The 22,322-nt window shown below is 36.0% G+C and overlaps 1 protein-coding gene across 2 annotated transcripts in view; it reads right to left on the reverse strand.

Moving 5' to 3' along the window:
- Positions 1 to 5,355: 5,355 nt before the first annotated feature.
- The window catches only part of LOC142342547 (uncharacterized), a 135,392-nt gene continuing 118,425 nt past the window's right edge, over positions 5,356 to 22,322 (reverse strand). The window contains exons 12-17 of one of the 2 annotated variants that reach the window (XM_075393911.1): positions 21,692 to 22,083; positions 16,761 to 16,805; positions 16,357 to 16,461; positions 15,697 to 15,919; positions 6,627 to 6,737; positions 5,356 to 5,903 (exon numbers count right to left, since the gene is read on the reverse strand). In XM_075393911.1, the coding sequence (XP_075250026.1) occupies positions 5,571 to 5,903; positions 6,627 to 6,737; positions 15,697 to 15,919; positions 16,357 to 16,461; positions 16,761 to 16,805; positions 21,692 to 22,083 (1,209 nt within the window). In that variant the 3' untranslated portion in view covers positions 5,356 to 5,570. The remainder of the gene's footprint in view (positions 5,904 to 6,626; positions 6,738 to 15,696; positions 15,920 to 16,356; positions 16,462 to 16,760; positions 16,806 to 21,691; positions 22,084 to 22,322) is intronic. The other variant, XM_075393912.1, reaches the window with a different exon arrangement.

The raw sequence follows: 22,322 nt of genomic DNA on the forward strand, positions 1-22,322 counted from the left end.
CAATTATCAATGGTCTAGAAATGTCTACAATCAACTCTCCTTGCGACAAATAATGTTTTGACTTGTACAGCTGTTTTGATAAAAGCTACAGGTTTTTAGTTTTCATTTTTTGTGATTTTTGTAAATAGAAGTTGATTAAATTATTTAGTTGTGTAAATGTAGTAGATAGTTCATGTAAAGATAGAGTAGCAACTATTCATTGTATATTATTCTTGTAATCCATTGTGCAGTAGATAGGATAGTATTAAGATTTCTAATTCAAGCTTCACTTTTTACTGGTTTTCAAGTTTGGAGGAGATATTAGAGCATATAAAATTTACTAACACAGACGACATATTCCTGACTACAGCGAGTGGAAACTTGCAGGTCGTGGAATACAGATAGAAACAGAATCAGAACTGAGTTGGAGTCGCCGATATGATTTTTAAAAACTATTTATAACATTCGTTTTTTAAAAACAAATCCTTTTTTGAGAAAAAATTGATAATGCTTTTCAAAATTTAGTAGCCGTGATTAATTAGTAGCAGCCTTTACTGTGCAGGAATCCTACATTGACCTTGAATGTTGATTTAGAGTAGCCTTAAGTCACCTTGATTTTGATGTTAAAAGTCATTTAAAGAATGAACAAGTCATATTTGATCAATTATTCTTCAATTAACTGAGCATAAAATCACTGGTAATGAGTGTAAGAAATAACTCTATGCAGATACAAGCAGTCAGAGAGAGGCATTAGTAGGTGACGAAATTTACTTTGAGGTTTGCGGCGTAAAAAAACTTAAAACAAAAAATAAGCGTCAGACGATGCACCGAAAATTGTTGACGGAAGACTTCCAGAACAAGAGATGATTAACTCAATTATGGAAAAAGATATTCTGGAAAAATAGGTATCACTCCCTGTGGCTTCTATCGCTAAGAAATTAACGTCTTGAAAAACAAGAAAAAAAAACAATAAAGAATTCCTTTAAAACAAATTACATATTTGCATTTGAACTTCAATAACTTTTGTCAAACTGTAAAACCACAACATAAAGTTGAACTCTGCTGCATTGCTATATCAGTTTGTACTCGTTCATATTAATCAGCCATCAACAGATTTTTATGAACATGTGCCAACTATATATTGTCTAAATACACCACATAGAAGACTGACACCAGCGCAGATTCGCAGAAGACAACCAAAAAAACCTGGCAAACAGAAACCAATCTGATGAAATAATAACTGAGCATTTTTTCCATTTATTTTGAACATAGCTGGCAGATTGGCCAAAAAAAGTCACAATAACTTTGTAGATCTTCTCTCAATAAGATATAAAAAAAACAGACCAAAAAAGAAACATTTTAAAATGCTGAGCTGCTATAGTCTAAGAATATGTTGATTTATTGATGATTCTAATAGCTGCCCTAATGTATCTTCAGTTCGAATGACACACTCAACTGATCTAAAAAATCACTTAATTTCCAAATGAGTATAAATAGGTCAAGGAACCCAAAGATAACACAAATGGAACCTAAAGATAACACAATTGATCTTATAGGGAGGGAAGTCACGTGTGACCAATAATTTAATCACTCGAAAGAAGAAAAACTCTCAAATAAAAGAAAAAATGACGTCACGCACGCCATTTAGTTGAAGTTGATTAGTCGAAAGGTTGAATTGGAAATTGTGACGTGAAGACTGAGATGGTCGTAACAAAATTTCAAATAAAAAACTAAGAGAAGGCCAATAATAGCCTCAGCTTTTGCTTTGCGGCTATTAAAAAAATCACAAGAGATGTCTATCATTTTACAAAAATTAGCCTGTGTTTTTCATTTTTTGTGTTTATTCAGGAGTTATTGTTATTATTTTATGTTTTGTGAAATTGTACTACAGATTCAAAGAAATAAATTACCAATTTTTTTAAGACAAATGTTCCCTTATTGATAACTTTTCCTTTAAAATTTATCGAAGATCAGTTCAACTGAACTGAATCGATTGAACAACACGGGCAAAAATATTTTCTAAAACATCTTAGATTTTAAATCGATTTATTAGTCTAGACAGGGCTCTATAGTTTCAATTACTAACAAAATGCTGGATCGAGAAAATAATAAACGATGAAAACCGAGGAACATAAAGATACAAGTCAAGATTCAAAATCTTGGTTAATTCTAAATATTGATCACAAGCTAAAAAATTCTAAAAAGGTTTCTGAGTACAGCTCACAGTACGATTTTAAGCAAATGATTTACTCTCCAGTCAACAAAAGTCAGTTAAGACAAATATTAATTTGTAAAAAAGTCCAGACAGAAATAAGCCAAAACTCGACTGAATTTTATAATTTCAAAATTGAAAGTGGAACTCTGATTTTGTACGAGAGAGTAAAAATTGAGTTAATAAACAGAGACAAAAATTAGCCAATCAACGTTTTTAAACAAGTTCAACTTTAAGAATTCACGCAGATTGCCGGAAAATAGCTGCCTTTGATTCCTATCACGTTTGATATCGAAAATAGAACAAAATTTGTTTCCCAAAACATAAAATTATGCGATTTGGGTTAAATTTTGTTGTTCCGCTCGCTCCCATTTTTGCAGAGAGGAAAAACTGGTTACTGTCAAAACCAGTAAACAATAAACCTAATAATTGAGAGTAATTAAGGCTAAATTCAAACACTGTGCATTTAAAACTGTGATACATCTGTTTCCTCGGCTTCTATTTTTGATTTTGTTCTCCAATATTGACTCTTTTTTGAGATTGCTTGATATCTTTTCTATAGCTAACTAAAATATATTTAACAAAATGCAATAAAAAATGGGTAAAACCAGATATTTTTGATTGAAGGATTATAAAAATGAACGAGCGCAATAATCGCGCAGATAAGATCAAGGCAACCTAAAAGGAAAAAAAAACGCCATAAAATCATCAAAACAGCAGAATAACAATAGCTCCAATTCGCGATAGAAAAAGTGTCTTTTCGAAACGCGCTATGAATGAAAAAAAAAACATGGAGAATTATTCACATTGGCCAAGCAAGTAAGATGAAGTGAAAACTGAAAAACTATTTCGCAGAAGCCACGGACTCGAGAGATCGAGTGGGTGGGGTTACGGTTGGAATGAGGTAAGGCGGATAAGGGTGAGTTTGGGGGTGTTGGAGAGCGTTGTATGTCTGTGTGATGCGTGACGTGGGAGGTGAGGGGGATGTAATCACCCTCCACAACATGAATTAATGTGTCCTCAAGAAATTCTGCGAATCCTTTCCATACTTAGTGACTAGTGAAGCTCGAAGAGACCCGCTTAAAAAATCTTGGCGAAACAAAAACATAGCTGGCAGATTTCCAGAAAATAGCCGCAATAGATTCGTAGATCGGCAGTCTAAAAAACAGTAAAAAAGACAGACCAAAAAAATTGGTCTTTTCATTGAAGGCTGATCTGTTATATTTTGTTAAAAATCTGTATAAGTTATTGCTGCCTCTATTAGCTGATCTCAAAAATACTTTATTTAGAGTGACACACACCCTTTTGACCTTATCTCTTTGAATTAAAGTAAATAAAAGTCAATTTCGAAGTGAGGAAGTCATTTTTGAGAGTGAGGTAAGTCAAGTGTGACCAAAAACTTAATCACGCGCATGAACAAAAAAACTCGCTCCACTAAGAGCGGAAAATGACGTCACACATGCAATTCAGTTGAAATTGCATGAACGAATGAACAAAAAGTGGCTGTGACGTCACATGGTCGTAACAAAAATCATGACGACGAAATAAAAAAACAGCAGGACAAGTTCTGACGTACAATTCAAAGAATTTTCATTGACTAAACAGAAAACTAGACCTAGAACGCACTATTAATGTTTTGCGAAAACCATTTCGAAAAAATTCAGATCCAAAGAATCGAGAAAACAGCAAAAATCAAAGTGAAATTGCCGCATGTGAAAAAAACCACTAGCGAGAAAGCGAATTTTTGTTCAAACACCGTTTTCTCACTCTACTTTAAATTCAGAGCGAAAAAATTTCACGCCGCAAAACCACTCGCTTTTTCGCTCCACTTCATGTTTCGGCGTGACCAAAATCACTACTCCAAATTGACTTCAAAAATCATGAAAACATGTGAACAGATCTTAAAAAAAAGACAGTGCCCCAATACAAATTCTTTGAATTGTAAAAAACCAAGAGAAGGCCAATAATAGCCCCAGCTATCGCTGTGCGGCTATTAAAAAACCATAGCAGGACAAGTACTGACACAATTCCAAGAATTTCCACTGACTAAACAAAATTGACCTAGAATGGACTATTGATGGACTGGTAAAAACCATTTAGAAAAGAACCAGATCAAAAAACATAGCCCGCAGATTGCCGGAAATAGCCTCGATAGACGCTTGGGGCCTTCCATGAATTGAAACAACTAAAGAGATTAGATAGACAGATCGACCACCAGTCCTTTAATATAACACTAGCACTAGACTTTTTGGGTTAGCTTTGGACTGTCATTTTTATGAGACACATAAGCTCTAAGAAGAAAGCCCTAATAGGGCTTTTCAAATTAGGATATTTTCCGTTTGTGCCCCCTCAGCTTAGTGTGCGCATATCATTTGCACCCATCAGATGCACGTGCAATAATTTTTACATAATGACTTACTATGTAATGGCACGTGCTCTGTAACGGGGGTGGGGGGCATAACGTACTGGGGGCAAAAACGGAGAAGATCCCAAAATTAATATTTGAAATCAAAAACTCAAGACTTTTATAATCAAGAATTAGGGCATATGTTTGGCACTACTTAGATGCCCACTATTGACCTTTAACATATAAATGTTCATAAAAATTAAAGTTCCATAAGTGAGTTCAGAAGTCTTTTTTTGAGTGAGGTAAGTCATTGAAAAAGTCAATTCCAAGAAGTCAGGGTAAGACGAAACAAAAATCTGTTAGACGAAGTAAAAAAAAATTTAGGAGCGCCATAATAGCCACCTGGAATTGAGGATGCGGCTATTAATGAAAAAATAGTAAAAATCAAGGTCGCATGTGAACAAAAAACCGCTAGCAAAAAGAATTTTCAAAGAAGAACACCTTTTTTCTCAGTCCACTTTGAAATTGAAGGAGAAACTTTCACGCCACAAAACCACTCGCTTCTTTGCTCCGTTTCCTTTTTCGGCATGACCAAAATCACTCCTCCAATTTGACTTCGAAATTCATCAAACTGTATGAACAGATCTTGAAAAAAAAGACAGCGCCCCAATACAATTCAATTTCTTTGAATCGTAGAAAACTAAGATAAGGCCAATAATAGCCCCAGCTATCGCTTTGCGGCTATTAAAAAGTCTAATATTAGCAGGACTAATATAATCGCAAATTTCGTTCAAAAGCAATTAATAATCAAAACGTGTTGAAAATAACGCATTAATTGAAATAAAAGTTGATATATGATCATTATTACCTCAGGCTTTGACATTTCAACCAAGTTTGTAGACTTAACGTGACTTCATTTCGATAACAATACATTAATACTAGTTTAAACAGGTAACTGATATCACAATTGACTAAGATCTGAATCCTTGAAAGTTTACAACAGATTTGTAGTTTTGAATGTATCACTTCTCATCAATATCGCCTCTGAGCTGATTTGGACGAATACTGTATGAAACTATCTTCATCCTCACTAGCACCACGACTTTGTGATCTAGAGTCTCGCCTTGTCATACCCGCGCGTCGGTGATTACTTCGGCTTCTCGTATGTCGACCACCGGACCTTCTCGTGTCGTATTCGTCCGAGTAATCGCCATCGTCTTCCGAGTAGGAGTCTCCTCGTTCGTCGTCACTGTAGGGTTGCCGACGAGAGTCCTCCTCGTAATCGGACCTGGACGCCGAGGAGTCACTTCGATGTCTGGTGTTTTTGAGGAATTTGTCCACTAGTTTCGCGTGCGTTTCAATATCCTACGATAAAAGTGATTTAGTTAGCATCACTTAAAATGAACTTCGTCTCCCGAGCTATCATGTCAAACTCATCTTTAACTCTTTACGCAATTGCAATTCATTCCCTTACAATAAGAATTGATTTTTCTTTAACCTGTTCATTGCAAGAATAAACGAATGCAAGGATTTTTATGATACGTCATGTCATTACAAATGAAATAGTAGTATTAGGGCTTCTAAGGCATTAATTATATATATGCCTCAGAACACGATAGTTGGAAAAAGCGTGAAATAGAACATATGTAACAGAGAACATAAAGAGTAATTTACCCGATGACGGCGTCTCACTGGCTATTTGAAAATCAATAATAATAATAATAATAATAATAATACGTGATTATAAGTTGAAAATTGGCAAGAATTGAAGTCCATTAGATCCACAATAACAAATCGTATGTCAGCTCAAACCACTCGGTTTCACTTTGATAACAATCTTTAATTCTCATCTACTTAATAAAACTCTTTTCCATCTACCTGAATCAATGGTCTCATTCTGTGTCCTAGCCCAATAGTAAATAGTAGTTAGCCCATAAATTTCCCCCAACTTAAGTCATGTGCTACAAAGTTCTCTATACCAACGTAAGATGCAATTGAGGGGTAGAATGGCGTGAGTGAAAGGGGACGTTAAATGATATCTCTCGGCTCATACGGAAGTTATCTTGAGACTGTATTTCATGTGGGTACCTCTGCCTTTGATGATGCAGACGAGGTGGTGTGTGGGGCGGCGGGTACTGCAGCTGCCAAATTGGGAGGAGGCATCGAGAAGGGAGGCGGGTAGAACTGCATGCCCATAAACTGAAACATAAAAAAGTTTATTGCAGAAATGCTCAAACCACTGGCGAGCGGCTGGCTGGGTGAGCATGGTATATGGGTTGTAAGCGCGGGTCGCGGCTAGCGTCGAGGTTACGATGGGTGTCCTGTAAGAACCGCCTTTCACACCATGAATGTATGCCTCTTAAACATAACCGACTAACGTCAGGCGAATTGCTCTCAAACGACCGGCGAACGGTCGGCTTCGTCAATAGCTAGCCACAGTTTAGTGAGGCTAGCTTTAGCTTAATTGAAGGGGCGTGAGGTGAGCGCAGCGGGGCGGGGCAACGGTGACAGGAGGTCTTTGGCTGCACGCTACCTCTTTATCCCGTTTTTGAGAGCGAAAAGTGAAATGGGTCAGACGAAAAATCAGTCAAGCGAAAAGTCGCAAAAAAGACCAACAGGGCTAATATATTTGTTACAAACTTCGTTTGAGATCAATTAAACAGTTTCGGTGGATCGCATGATTGGAATGCAAGTCTGTGAGATGCAAGTCTCTAAGAGAAGTTATTTTATTCTGGGCTTTACTTGCATTTCCCATTTTTTCCGACGAAAAGTCGAATGTCAGATTATTAAAAGATCAGACGAAAAGTTGGTAGTACAAAAAAATCGCATTAAAAAACCAGCAGTTAAAACGCCTAACAACTTCTTTACCCTTTGATTCACAAAACCGTGAAAGTCCTATTACCCCTCGGGCCTTCCGCATCGTAACTCAAAGTTTATCTTCATATACCTCTCCAACCACTAAACTAGGAGGGTCCGAATAAGTCAGATTATTATTCTTTTAACAGGGATGCTTTTATCAATTTCGCCTTAGTGTATATGGTAAGTTGCCTATTATTTAGGTATTATTACGTATTGTCTCTATTCCACAGATAAGCAAGAAATCTAGTGGAGGGTCAATAGCGCAAAAATCGTTAAAATACTTTCTGCTATTTTTTGACACTTGTTATCAATGATTTCATTTTGTGACCCATGAGCCTCTATTCACTCCATTCACAACTCTATACGTCAAAAAAGCAGAAAAATCCAAGTGTCATCAAATTATAGCTCCTTTAATCCTTCAAATCCTTAAATCCAAGAGCACCCGAACTTCTACATCAGAGGATTCTACATCAGAACATAAGAGCAAAACCAGCAATACTGAAAACATAGATGGCAGATACCCAGAAAATAGCCCAGATAGCATCGTAGATCTCTTGTATTTTGATAAGAATCTCTATAAGTTATTGTTGGTGCAATTATTTGCTCTCAAATTGGCTTCAATTAGAGCGACATACCATCAATTGACTGTATCTCCTTGAATTAAAAAGTCTTTTAGAAGGTGAAAATTTCACGCGGCAAAACAACGCTTTTTTCTATACTTCGGCGTGACCAAAATCACCTCACTAATTGGACTACAAAAATGTGCAAAAAATCTTTCAAAAACAGCCGGAGGACTCCGGAACCGACTCGAAGTCAAGTCTGACTTTAAACGCTGCTAATTAATATTTAATAAATCAAATTCTGAAACCTACTTTTTTTAAATAAATCTTCAAAAGTTGCGTCTTCCAACCAATTACTCTGAACAGACATTTACATTGTATATGCTGTTCAATCAAGGAACCATTAAACAATGGACCAACTGCAAAAAGATACGTAGCGAAAAAATTTACAAGGAAAAAACATCTAAGATCAAATTCAAAATCTGAGAACATCTTTTTTTTACAAAACTGTGACAAGCAGTGCCAACACAAAAAATGCCCTCAATGCACTTCTGATGCAGTGACTTCCTACCGACCAACAACACACTATACAGTAAGAAACACAACAAAAGTAGGAAACAAAAATGAGCAAAAGACATTAAGCACTTCATTAAAAAAAACTGACCTACCAAACATTCACAACCTCTTCTGGGGAAGAAACCCCATAAAAGGTGTGTAATTAAACAACTAACCAAAAAACCAGAAAACATAGCCATAAAATTGCAGGAAAATAGCCCCCGCTGAAACTTATTGGGATTGCAAGGAAAAAAGATAAACTACCCAATTTTTCCAACGTCAAAAAGTGCTCTAATTTGGTGAGTAGTTTTAATTAGATTTCAAAACGATACCTAATTCAGCTTTTAAATAGAAAGCTATTAAGCTTAATACTAATGTTAAAACTAATGCAGCTAGCAACCACTCTAATGAACTTTCATAACCTAATGCACTATAAGTTCACGATCGGGTTTTATTGGATTATCCCATTTCTTTTGATTTTGCTTTTTTGACATTGACAGTATTCACTACATTGCGTTATCAATGCCTGAAAAAAATTTGAGTTGAAACAAGGAGTGAGGTAAGTCACAAGTCAAACGTGAAAATCGTGATTTTGTAAAACGAAAAACGTGATCAAAAGGTAAAGCGAATTAAAAAACGAGAGCGCCTAAATAAGAGCCGTTGAGAGGCTGACGGTGGCTATTAAACATCAAATACAACCGACTAACGACCGGCAAGCGGTTGGCATTGGTAGCAGCTAGCTGGGTCTTAGGAATGCTAACATTAGTGGGGTGTAAGCCGAAGGGAGGAGGGGTTTCAAGCAGTGGGAGGGGGCTGCTTAGCCACTTCTACCCTCGGGGCTTTACTTTTCTATCTCGTTTTTGAGGACAGAAAAAAAAGGGTCAGAGAAAAAACTCAGTCAAGCACAAAGTTGTATAAAAAGACTACATGACTAATATAATTGCAACAAACTTTGTTCGAGAGCAAATAAAAATCGCCAAAAAAGTGCAATTAGAATGAAAAGCATAAAACTGAATTAAATCTAGTGAAAAAGAATATTGTTTCTACCAGAAAGACCAATTTATACCACGAAGCTAGACTGTAGGAAACTCAGAAAACGACACAAAATTGGTAAAAATCATCCAAAAGGGAAAAATAAACAAACGGGTCAAATTTTGATGCATAAGTTTAATACGCGTGGACAAAAATGGGACAAAAAAGTACAATTACTTGCCGACATATGTAAGAAAACCAATTTGAGATGACAAGTTAGAGTTAAAACTAAAACATAGCCGGCAGATTGCGGAAAAATAGCCGTCATTGACTCTCGTAATACCGAGAGGGATTGACAGAAAACAAGGAAAAATTAATTGTTGTACAGCCGCATAACAGATAGAAATGGATACAGATAAAAAATGAAAAATTTATCGATGCCTCTCAAAAAACAATGAAAAAACACCTCAGAGCGTTATAGACCTCGCTTAAAAAGAAGCGTCAGACGACGAAAAAAAACAGCAGGACAAGTCCTGTCACAATTCAAATATTTTTTACTGAATAAACAAAAAAGAGACCTGGAATGGACTATAAATGGATTAGGAAAAACATTCAGAAAAAATTAGATCCCCAAAATTGAAACAGTAGAAATTGATGTCAAAATGCCACATGAGAACAAAAAACCACTAGTGAGAAAGCGAATAATTCTTTTATCAGAAAGCCATTTTCTTACTTTACTTTGAAATATGAGTGAAAAAATGTCAGCTTGCTTTTTCAAATTATTCAAACTCTTGGAATTGTAAACATAGCTAGCAGATTGCCAGAAATTAGCTGCTATATTTGCAGTTCCAAAAAGATAGTAAAAGAAACAGACCAAAAAGAAACTTTTTATAGATTCTATAGATTTTTATAGATTCTGATTAAAAAATTGCTTTACTTATTGCTACTTCTATTAGCTGGCCTCAAACACCCTTCAATTAGAGTCACTCACACACACACACTTGATCTTATCTCTTTGAATTAAAGTAAGGAAACGTCAATATCCGAGTGAGGAAGTCATTTTTGAGAGTTAGGTAAGTCACGTGTGACCAAAAATTTAATTACTTGAACAAAAAACACTCCATTATAAGTGAAAAATGACATCACGCATGGAATTCAGTTGAAACTGCGTGAGCGAATGAACAAATATAGCTGGGAGATTGCCAGAAAATAGCCGCTATAGCTTCGTAGAGCTGCAGTCTCAAAGATAGTAAGAAACAGACCAAACAAATTTCCTTTTGTCAAATTCTGGGATGTTATATTTTGATTACGAATCCGTATAAGTTATCAATGCTTCTATTAGCTGCCCTCCAATAACCTTCATTTAGTGTGACACGCACTCACTTGACCTTATCTCTTTGAACTAAAGTAAAAGTAAAGTCAGTTTCAGAGCGAGGAAGTCAATTTTGAGAGTGAGGTAAGTCACGTTTGACCAAAAACTTAACAAAAATACTTCTGCCTTGTTGTATACATGCTAGACGACATGATTTCATACTAATTCAAAAAATAAATTAACCATAGAAAAGACATAACAGAATAAAATTCAAAGGCAAAAATTCGGCAAAACCAAGGCCGGAAGAAAATTGCAATAAATAGTAATAAGTGAAAATTTTGGAAATATTAATAAGTGAAAATTTTGGAAAACTCTCAGTACTGCTTCATGTTGAAAGAAATCAATTGCAAACCAAAGAAATGACGAAAATCTAAGAAAAAGCTGAAATCATTCAATTTTTAACTAAATAAATCAATATAACGAATACAAATGTAGGTGCCAGGACAAAGCTATAAGGATACAAACTAGAATGTGAAGAATATGGACACAATATAAGGAATACCGTTATAAAAAGACTATTTTTTGATTGTTGAAAGTTAAAAACCGAATTATTAAAATCAAGAAACATAGCCAGCAGATTGCCGGAAAATAGCCGCCGTTGACGCGCTAGACGCGCATCGGGATTGAAACAGAAATAAAGAAGAGATAGAAATTGACAAAAAAATTTTCCTAAATTGTTCTAACTCAGTGTGCAGTGTCAGTCAGATTCATCCTATACTTACTTCAGCTTCTAAACTGAAGGGTATTAACTTGATACTAATATCAGCTGGCAATCGCTCTAATGAACTTTGATAACCTAATGCACTATGACTTAATGACCACGCTTTAACGGTTTATGCCGAATCTTTTGATTTGATTTTGCTCCTTTGACATTGACCGTATTCACTACATTGCTTAATTCACTGCGTGAAAGAATTTAGAATCCATTAAGTAGAAACAGTGAGTGAGGTAAGTCAGAAGTAAAAAGTGAAAATCGTGACTTATCTAAAACGAAAAACGTGATCAAAAGGTAAAGAGAATTTTAAAAAACATAGCCAGAACATAGCCCTGGAGTATTACAGGGGACAGGGCAAGAGAAGACGAGTGTGAAGACAAAGCGGCTCTCTTGGATAGAGTTGGGTGAAAACTGAAACGATACAACAATTGAAACCACATCAAGTATACAAACATAGCCGGCAGATTGCCGGAATAGCTCCGAAAGAATAGACTTGCGTGCCGTATTATAGAAATAGAAACAGATACAGATATAAGTTGATAAAGTTATCGACGCCGCTCAAAAAGCTAAGTAAAAAAATAAACGATAAATTTATAAAGCTTGTTAAAATTCATTGCGCAGAAGCCTTTTCATTAGGGACCCTTATTACACATAAGTTCCTTTGACCTTAAACTAATTCAAAATAAACTTAAATTTTAAATTGCAAAGTCATTTTTAATTGAGTGAGGTAAGTCACTTATGATCAAAATCTAATCACGCAAAAAAAACTTTTGCTAGAGAGACCGAGAGAGAGAAATGACGTCACGCGCGCAAAAGCAGTTAGTGGGAGGAAGAAGTCATTCAGAAAATTTGACTTTTCAGCTTTGAGGTGTGAATAAATGTAAAACGAAAAAAGCGCGTCAGACGACGAAACAAAAAAAACCAAGAGCAGTGCAATATAGCTACGTTCAGCTTACAGCTTCGCAGCTATAAACATAACAGACTAACGTCAGGCGAATTGCTCTCAAACGACCGGCTCTAAGAGAACTTAAAGCCCACTTGGCTCTACCTGTTTATCCAGTTGTTGAGAACGAAAAGTCAAATGGGTCAGACGAAAAATCGGTCAAGCGAAAAATCGCATAAAAAGACTAACTTCACTAATATAATTGCTAAGTCTGATTGAGATGACAAGTAGCACCTTACTAAAAAAACAAAATAGCATGCAACAGGGCTGGTCATAAAACTATAAGCCCAATAAAGGGCAAGTCAGTATAGCTCCGAGATTTTTACCCATTTTATTTTTGACCGCAAGGAAGATTATGTTTAAAATTATTGAAATCTTGATATATTGACAAACAAGATTCAAAATTTATGAAACAGAGGTGCGCAACAGAGAGAGGGCAAGTCCCAAACAACCGCATATCAAAGTACGGTTCCAGATGATAGAAAACTAAAAATCGTCAGTTGACTTGAACTCAAAAGAACACTTTAAGCCGATTTAAGCAGAATGAAAGAGTGAAACTATCCAAGAGAAGTCAAAAAGATATCACGCAAAACAAGCAATGAACTAAGGTAAAGCGAAAAAATTTTTGCTCGACGAAGAAAAAAAAACATAGCAGGCAAAATTCCGGAAAAGACAACAAGTGGAGATCCACTTGAACGCCATTCAACTACTCATCAGACAAAACGTGCCTCCATTTATTCATGATTATCTTGAAACAAAACCAAAAAACAAAAAAGTATAAACAAGAATATCAAAGCTGTTAAAATATGACAAATCTGATCGAATTTTTCCATGAATTGAAATACCGAAATAACTGCTCCGCCAAAATTATTCATCAAAACTAGTAGTACCTACTAAAACCACGAATGGAAATTCTTCAAAAAAAAATTGAAGCCAAATCATGAAAAAATAAGCTCTTATAAACAACTTGGACTAAAAAAATTGGAAAAAAATAATAATTTTTCCATATTACAAAAGCACAACATAGCTGGCAGATTGCCAGAAAATAGCCGCAATAGATTCGTAGATCGGCAGTCTAAAAAAACAGTAAAAAAGACAGACCAAAAAAATTCGTCTTTTCATTGAAGGCTGATATGTTATATTTTGATTAAAAATCTGTATAAGTTTTTGCTGCCTCTAATAGCTGCTCTCAAATAACCTTCATTTAGAGTGACACACACCCATTTGACCTTATCTCTTTGAATTAAAGTAAAAAAAGTCAATTTCAGAGTGAGGAAGTCATTTTTGAGAGTGAGATAAGTCAAGTGTGACCAAAAACTTAATCACGCACATGAACAAAAAAACTCGCTCCACTAAGAGCGAAAACTGACGTCACACATGCAATTCAGTTGAAATTGCATGAACGAATGCACAAAAAGTGGCTGTGACGTGATATGGTCGTAACAAAAATCATGACGAAATAAAAAAAACCAAGAGAAGGCCAATAATAGCCCCAGCTATCGCTGTGCGGCTATTAATAAATCAAAAGAAAAGTTTCTTTCCTATAATAGGGTATCCAGATGCTCGCAAGACAATAGACAAGTCGTAATAGGCTACGAAACTTGTCTACAAAATCGAAAAATGAAAAACTGCAAAAAAACAGCTGGCAGATTGCCAGAAAATAGCCGCAACAGCTTCGTAGATCTGCAGACTCAAAAAAACAGTAAAAGAGGCAGACCAAAAAAATTCGTCTTTTCATTGAAGGCTGATATATTATATTTTGATTAAAAATCTGTATAAGTTTTTGCTGCCTCTATTAGCTGATCTCAAATAGCCTTCATTTAGAGTGAAACACACCCATTTGACCTTATCTCTTTGAATTAAAGTAAAAAAAAGTCAATTTCAGAGTGAGGAAGTCATTTTTGAGAGTGAGATAAGTCAAGTGTGACCAAAAATTTAATCACGCGCATGAACGAAAAAACTCGCTCCGCTAAGAGGGAAAAATGACGTCACATATGCAATTCAGTTGAAATTGCATGAAAGAATGAACAAAAAGTGGCTGAGACGTCATATGGTCGTAATAAAAATCATGACGACGAAATAAAAAAAACCAAGAGAAGGCCAATAATAGCCCCAGCTATCGCTGTGCGGCTATTAAAAAACGAATACATTTCATTGTTCAGCATTTGAGAAATAGAAAACAACGATTCATCCGAGACAAAGATCCTTCCTCCTGAACAGAACAAAAAAAGAAAAGTAAAATTCAAACATTCGAAGCACTGAAACATTTTGCAAAAAATGGTCAAAAAAACTTAAGAATGCACTTATGAAAAAATTTCTGTTTTTCAAAAACTTAACGCCAAAACAAGATTTAATTTTCATTGAAACGAAATTAAAGTCCCTCATGTTGAACAAAGAGAGTTTCTGGTAATAAAAACCAAAATACAAATTAAAAAAATGACAAAAATTGGAAAAAAGCTACCAAAATCGGATTAGCAATGTACAATTTTATAAAACAAAATAACATCAAGGTAGAAAGAGGAGTTGAGTATATGAATTATCGAAGGGAAGTTGTCATATTAACTGGTTTTTGACAAAAAGACGACTGAAAGATCCAAAATGAAGAAATTAATAGAATAAAGACAAAAATTAACTAAAAAATCAAGAAATATGTGCCAATTTTGAATTTGGAACGCATTTTTAGGCTCTGCAAAACACTGTGGTATTAATTTCCGAAGTTTAAATTTTAATATTGCATCGAATAAAAATTATTTCTACAGAAAATAAATTACAGGCAAAAACCTGAGCCACTTAGACGAAAAAATGGCTAAAAACAGTTATTTATATGCGCCATTCAGTCAAAAACTACTTTTCAAAGTCAAAAAGTCATTCACTAAACGCAGCGCATGATCAAAAAAATTCTCTCGCTCAGAAAAAATTAGTTTACGCGGCAATTTCAGTCACTTTCACTTTTAGGTCAAAACAGCGTTTAAACGAAAAAAAACCTTAAGAAAACCAATACTCCTCTTCGAGTAGTAAAAAATCAAGAGAAGGCCAAAAATAGCCCCAGCTATCACTGTGCGGCTATTAAAAAGCAGATTTGAAGTGATCGCGACGTCACAGAGTCGTAACAAAAATCCTGTTGGCAAAAAACCCAAGAGAAGGGCACTAATAGCCTCAGCTATCGCTTTACGGCTAATTACTGGGGGCGGGAAGGGTCCTGGGAAGCCTGGATAAGCTCTTTGCATCTGCTTGTGGAACTCTCGCATGTAGTCATTGTAGCTGCCATGCATCATAGTCTCCTTGCTTATGTCCCCGTGGTACGAAGGAGAATTGCCTCTCTCCCTGTTGTTCTGATTGTGATTGTGGGATCTATCGCCTGATGTCTCTCTGTGTCTGCTACCCGATTCTGCATCTCTTCGTTCTCTTAATTACAAAAAAGTTAAGTCAATAGTGAATCTAAGTCTTAGTATCTTGAATCTAAGTCTCTCTGGGCAACATTGCCAATTTTTAACTGATTTTGATTTCTCTTAAATTTCTAACCAAGTATCATCTCTGTTTAATAATGCAGGTTGAGTATAAACCGACTGAATTGAAGTGTGACAGTTGTAGACACAGAAAACTCAGATCGAAAACCGCAGCCACAATTTCTCCAATGGTTAAAACTGGTTAATGATGTTTACAGAACAGTTGTTGACACAATTAACAGGAAATAATTTTATACAGGATTTTAAGGTACAACGGTCATTACTGTCAACCTTTAGATACACTTCAATATAAAAGGGGCTTCAGAAAGTGAAATAATAAACTATGTCCATAATTCTTTTGATAAATGATTTAAAATGTAGTATCAGAATATACACCTGGATCTATCACGATCTCTCTCAGATCTACCGGGTGCTCCTGTTGACGCTGAGGGTGGTATCTGGTCTCGTCTGTTCGCATCCCGGTAATCATCATTGAAACCCCTTAAAACAACTAATTATTAATTATAGCAACCTCCTTTTATCTAGTCAGTTCTAAACAACTTTTCTCCGACATCATTGCAGCATCTTTCCAAAATCCAAACATTACAACTACATCCCGATTTACAGTTCCGAGTTTAAGCTAATAAGAGAATAGACCGGTTCAGACTTTTCACAACCGGAATAATTAAACACAGCTAACGATTATTGACTAACTGAGTGCTGACTGTCTGTTCATAATTAAGGCCCACACATAGTACAGAGAGAAAGGGGATAGAATAAGATTAAGAATTTCTCATTACCACATAAATTGATTGAACATCAAGTGACCAAAGCCACTCATTTCACTAAAATCACATTTTTGGTCCTCAATTGCATCAATCTGGGTAAGGCATTCTAGTTCACACATGAATGAAATGTAACAGTCTATAATAATTTTTTTTTTATTTTGTATAACTGATTTCTTTTTACAGTCAAGTTCGAATGCAGCCCAGTACAAACCTTTGTGTTGTAGAATCACTCAAAAAGCTGAAAAATGCTCGACAATACACGTGAAACAGGTCGAAGAGACCTTGAAAATACGAAGACCAACAACATAGCCGGCAGATTGCCGGAATAGCTGCGAAAGAATAGACCTGCGTGCCATATAATAGAGATAGAAACAGATACAGATCTAAATTGAAAAAAATCGACGCCGCTCAAAAAACTAGGTAAAAAACATTCAGCGATAAATTAATAACGCTTGTTAAAATTCATTCCACAGAAGCCTCTTATTAGGGACCTTTACTGCACATATGAGTTCCTTTGACCTTAAACAAATTCAAATTAAACTTAAGTTTTAAAGTGCAAAAGTCATTTTATTGAGTGAGGTAAGTCACGTATGATCAAAATCTAAGCACGCAAATAAATTAAAACCTTTTTGCTAAAGCGAGTGAGAAATGACGTCACGCGCGCAAATGCCGTTAGTGAGAGGAAGAAGTCATTCAGAAAATTTGACTTTTTCAGCTTTTCTGTGTGAACAAATGTAAAACGAAAAAAGAGCGTCAGACGACGAAACAAAAAACATAGCAGGACAAGTCCTGACGTACAATTCAAAGAATTTTCATTGTCTAAACAGAACAAATAGACCTAGAGTGGACTATGAGTGAATTGAGAAAACCATTTTTAAAAAATCAAATCAAAAATAAAAAAGAAACAAAAAATCAATGTCAAAATGCCGCATGCTAACAAAAAAAACCATTAGCGAGAAATGGAAATTTAATTCAAAAAACTAGGCCTAGAATGAGCTGTGAATGGATTGGGAAAACCATTTAGAAAAAAATCCGATCCAAAAAATCGAAAAAACAGTAAAAATCAGAGTGAAATTGCCGCATGTGAACAAAAAACCACTACCGAGAAACCGAATTTTTGTTCAAACACCATTTTTGCACTCTACTTTAAAATTAGAGCGAAAAAAATTCACGCCGCAAAACCACTCGCTTTTTCGCTCCATTTCCTGTTTCGGCGTGACCAAAATCACTACTCCAATTTGACTTCAAAAATCATGAAAATGTGTGAACAGATCTTAAAAAAAAAGACAGCGCCCCAATACAATTCAAATTCTTTGAATTGTAAAAAACCAAGAGCACCGCAATATAGCTTCGCTCAGCTTACAGCTTCGCAGCTATAAAAACAACTGCTCAAAAATCCAAATTTTGATTTCAAATCATTACCGTATTTTAAACTACTACAACACTAATCTATAAATACAGGCCGATTGAAGAAAATAGCTGCGATAGTTTTGTGGATCTTCAGTCTAATTTAAAAAAAACAGCCCGAATATACACTCAGCTGATCTTATCTCCCCTCAAAAAGAGTAATTTTGAAATAGAGAAATATAATTTTGGGAGTGAGTTTCGGAATACCATTTAGAAAATAAGAAAAAGGACGATTACAGCAGGGGGAGTGCAGTAGGGAGGGGAGGGGGTCAAAATCTAAGACCATCCACATACTTAGAGTCCAGTAAGCCGACTATTCTACGAGCACGTTTTGTTGCACCTCAATTTCTTGTCCTCTCTAAAACAACGGTGTGAAAATTCCATTCTTTTAATGTGATCAGCAGTAAAATTGGTTTTCAAGCACTTCAGTTACTGTATCAATTCCACTCGAGAAAACATAGCCGGAAGAAATCCGGAAACGACTCGAAATCAAAAGGTGACAACCATAACTGACTGACATAATGAAACTCCTCTTCGAACTAATAATTTCGATACAATAACAAGAACAACAACAATGGGGAAAGTATCTGACAACAAAAGCTATTAAAGAAGCTAAAACTTTACAACATGTGGTCCCAAAACTATTATTGGCAAAAGCCCTTCCGACACGTTTTAAGTTATTAAACAACCTATTGACAGAAAAACCAAAAAAAGTTCAAAATTATTCACTTTTTCTCCTCAAGTATTCACTCAACCAACACAGAAAATTAAAGAGAAAGATGCAAAAAATTGAAAAAAAAAATTTGCATTAATTAATTTTCTGACAATCAGTGGCAGTTCTAAGGAGCAAAACCTAAAGAAGAGCTCTAAATTAAAAATTAAACAAGATCAAAATTACAGCGAGAAGAACAAATCAGAGAAATATGCAAAAAACTTAACAGACAAAAATCGGCTTAAAATTACACGATAAAATTAATTTGCTTAAAATTACCCAATTATCTTTAACAAAAACACCATTCTAAACAAAAAACCTAGTCGGCTAATTGCCAGAAAATAACCGCCATTGAAGCGCTTGACGCAGATCGTGATTGAAACAGAAACATAGCCGGCAGATAACCGGAAAATAGCCGCCGTTGACGTGCTTGATGCACATCAGGATTAAATCAGAAAAAGAAAAAAAGGAGATAAATTGACCAAATTTTTTTTCTTATTTTTTATCAGTGTCAATGATTGTTCTAATTCGGCATGCAGTCTCCGTTGGATTCTAAAACTATACTTAATTCAGCTTCTAAACTCAAAGCTAAAAAGCTCAATACCAATGTCAGCTACAAACACATTAATGAACTTTGATAACCTAAATCTCAATTATTTACTGACCGGGCTTTATAGGTTTATCCCGTCTCTTTCAATTTTGCTCTTTTGAACTTGACTGTATTCACTATGTTGCGAAATTCATTGAGTCAATGGATTTAAAAATCATTCAGTTGAAACAGTGAGTGAGGTAAGTTAGAAGTCAAACGTGAAAGCCGTAACTTACGTCAATCGAAAAACGTGATCGAACGGTAAAGCGACTTTCAAAAGAAAGAATAAGTAGAAAATGACTAAACGTTTTTCTAAGTGTCGAAAAAGAGGTCTAATTTAGCGTGCAATTTTAGTTATATTCTAAAACCATACTTAATTCAGCTTCTAAACTGAAAGCTATTAAGCTTATTACTAATGTCCGCTAGCTTTAAACGCTCTAATGGACTTTAATGACCTAATGCACTGTGACCTAATGACTGGGCTTTATCCCGTTTGGGATTTGGCTCTTTTGACGCTGAAAGTACTCAGTAATTAAATGCCCGAAAAAAATTATAATCACTTCAGTTGAGACAGTGAGTGAGATAAGTCACGTGTCAAAAGTGATAATCGTGACTTATTAAAAATGTGATTAAAAGGTAAAGCCAATTAGTGAAAAAGAGCGCAAAATTTAGAGAGGTTGACCGCGGCTATCAAACTCTCAAACAAAACCAACCAACGTCGGAAGAATTGCTTTCGAACGACAGTTGGGGGCAATTAAAATTAGGTTTATAGCTTAGAACATTCAGGATAATAGTCTGACATCTAACCCACTTAACTAAAACGGCTTCGTTGTTCAACCGCTCACAATTGCTTTTATATAGGAACGAAAATAGCAATTGAAATCACTCAAAATAAAGCGCGAAAAAGTCACCGAAGAAGTCATAGATTGTTCTAGAACGAAAACGAAAAACGGTCAAGCAAAAATATAACATAGAAAAGACTAACACGTTTACAATTCGTTCGACAGCAATTAAAAATATTACCAATTAAAGCGACAGGCCGCAAAGACAACTAAAACAAGTATTTTAAACCACAGAACTCCCCAAATGCTGCGAAAATTTTAGGAAGAACACAAAACATGGCATCCAACATGGCCAAAACGGTAATACATAACTGATTAACGTGGGGGCGAATTGCTCACAAACAACTGACGAGCGGTTGGATTCATCAGAAGCTAGCCACGGTTTAGTGATGCTAGCTTTAGCTTAATTGAAGGGGCGTGAGGTGAGCGCAGCGGGGTGTACCGAGGGGGCTGATGGGGCAACAGTGGGGGTAGCAGTTGGGGGGGGGGGAGGGGGGGGGGGGCAGTTGACGGGGGGTGGGGCAATGGTGGGAGGGCGGTTTTTGGCTGCACGGGGCCCTTACGCCCTGAAGGATGTGCAGGGAAGAGGATTGGGCGTGAAGTAAGAGTGGGGGTTGTGCGGGGGGGGGGGGGGGGTGAGGGTGTTTGTCAACATTTAAGAACCACCCTTTACACCATAAGAATAAGTCTCGTTTTTGAGGACGAAAAGTCAAATGGGTCAGACAAAAAATTGGTCCGACGAAAAGTGTCATTAAAAAAAGACCGACAGTACTAATATAATTACAACAAATTTCGTTTGAGAGCAAATAAAAATATCTAAAAACTGAAAAGTTTATTATTTGCTTCAAATGGTCAAAAATGCTTCCAAAAGCACTATTACTAGTTCAGATGACCAATACAAAAACCTTCTAGAGCAGAAAGCCAGTTTCTCGTCTCTCTGCTCTTTACCAATTTGATCTAAAAACTTTTTTTTTCACGCATTTCACTTCCTGTTTCAAATACATTCCAAAAAAATTACCGATAAAAGACGCTCCACCAATACTCCTCTTGGATTCGTAAAAAACCATGATGAGACTAATAATAGCAGCAATCGCTTCCCCAGCATTTAGAGCACTGATTCCTTCCGAAATGTTTTTTTTTAAATTCAAGCTTTCTTATAGCAGTAATAATAAAATATTACTCTTTGTTTAACTTCCACGCATTTCATCGCATATTTTAGCAAAAAGAACAAATGTATATGGAGTCAATATACATTCTATATATCATTCTACAACACTCATTTTCATAATCATTTTAGATTGCTTGGCTAGTCAGTCTTCAATGCAATGTTGTAGACATTCGGTTGAGATTTTAGATCGGTCTCTTAGAAAAATGTCAATAGTTAATTTGTAACCTCGGTCGACTTGATCCCTCGCCTCTGTATGGTGATTTTGATCTTTCCCGTCTCTGTGAGTAATACCCTCCACGTTCCGACTGTTCATCATACCTGTCTGGGTAATATCCCCCACCCCTTCCTCTAAATGACCCGAACCCACGGTACCCTCCTCTATAGCCCCCTCGGAAGCCACCTCTGTAGTACCCCCCTTCGTGGTACCCACCGCCTCCCCGCCAGTATCCCCTGCCCCGAGAGTGAGGGAACTGGTCGTGGTGCTGTTGGGGTTCCTCTTCCCGACTGTTTCTCGCTTTCTCGTGGGCTCTCACTCTCTTCACGATGCTGTATATGTCAATTTGAGGTGTGAAGTCGAAGAGACGACAGAGTTTTTCGCCGCATACTGGCTCAATCTCCTGAAAAATTTACTTTATCCAAGAATACGAAGAGATCGTTACTGAACTATTTGCTGGCAATTTTATGTACAAAACGTGAGCCTAAAAATGGCTGGAAGATTGCCTTGTGAGTGATAGCTTTGGAGGAGGTTATTAATTGCTTCTTATATTATCGTTTGTTTCAATTTAACCCAGTTCACTCAATTTGCTTGAGGAAATAAGACCAAATAACTAACAGACCAAACAATACCAAAGCTTAG

This window comes from Convolutriloba macropyga, chromosome 7, assembly GCF_964194025.1.
Source record: "Convolutriloba macropyga chromosome 7, txConMacr16.3, whole genome shotgun sequence".
In the NCBI taxonomy this organism is placed as follows: Eukaryota; Metazoa; Xenacoelomorpha; order Acoela; family Convolutidae; genus Convolutriloba; species Convolutriloba macropyga.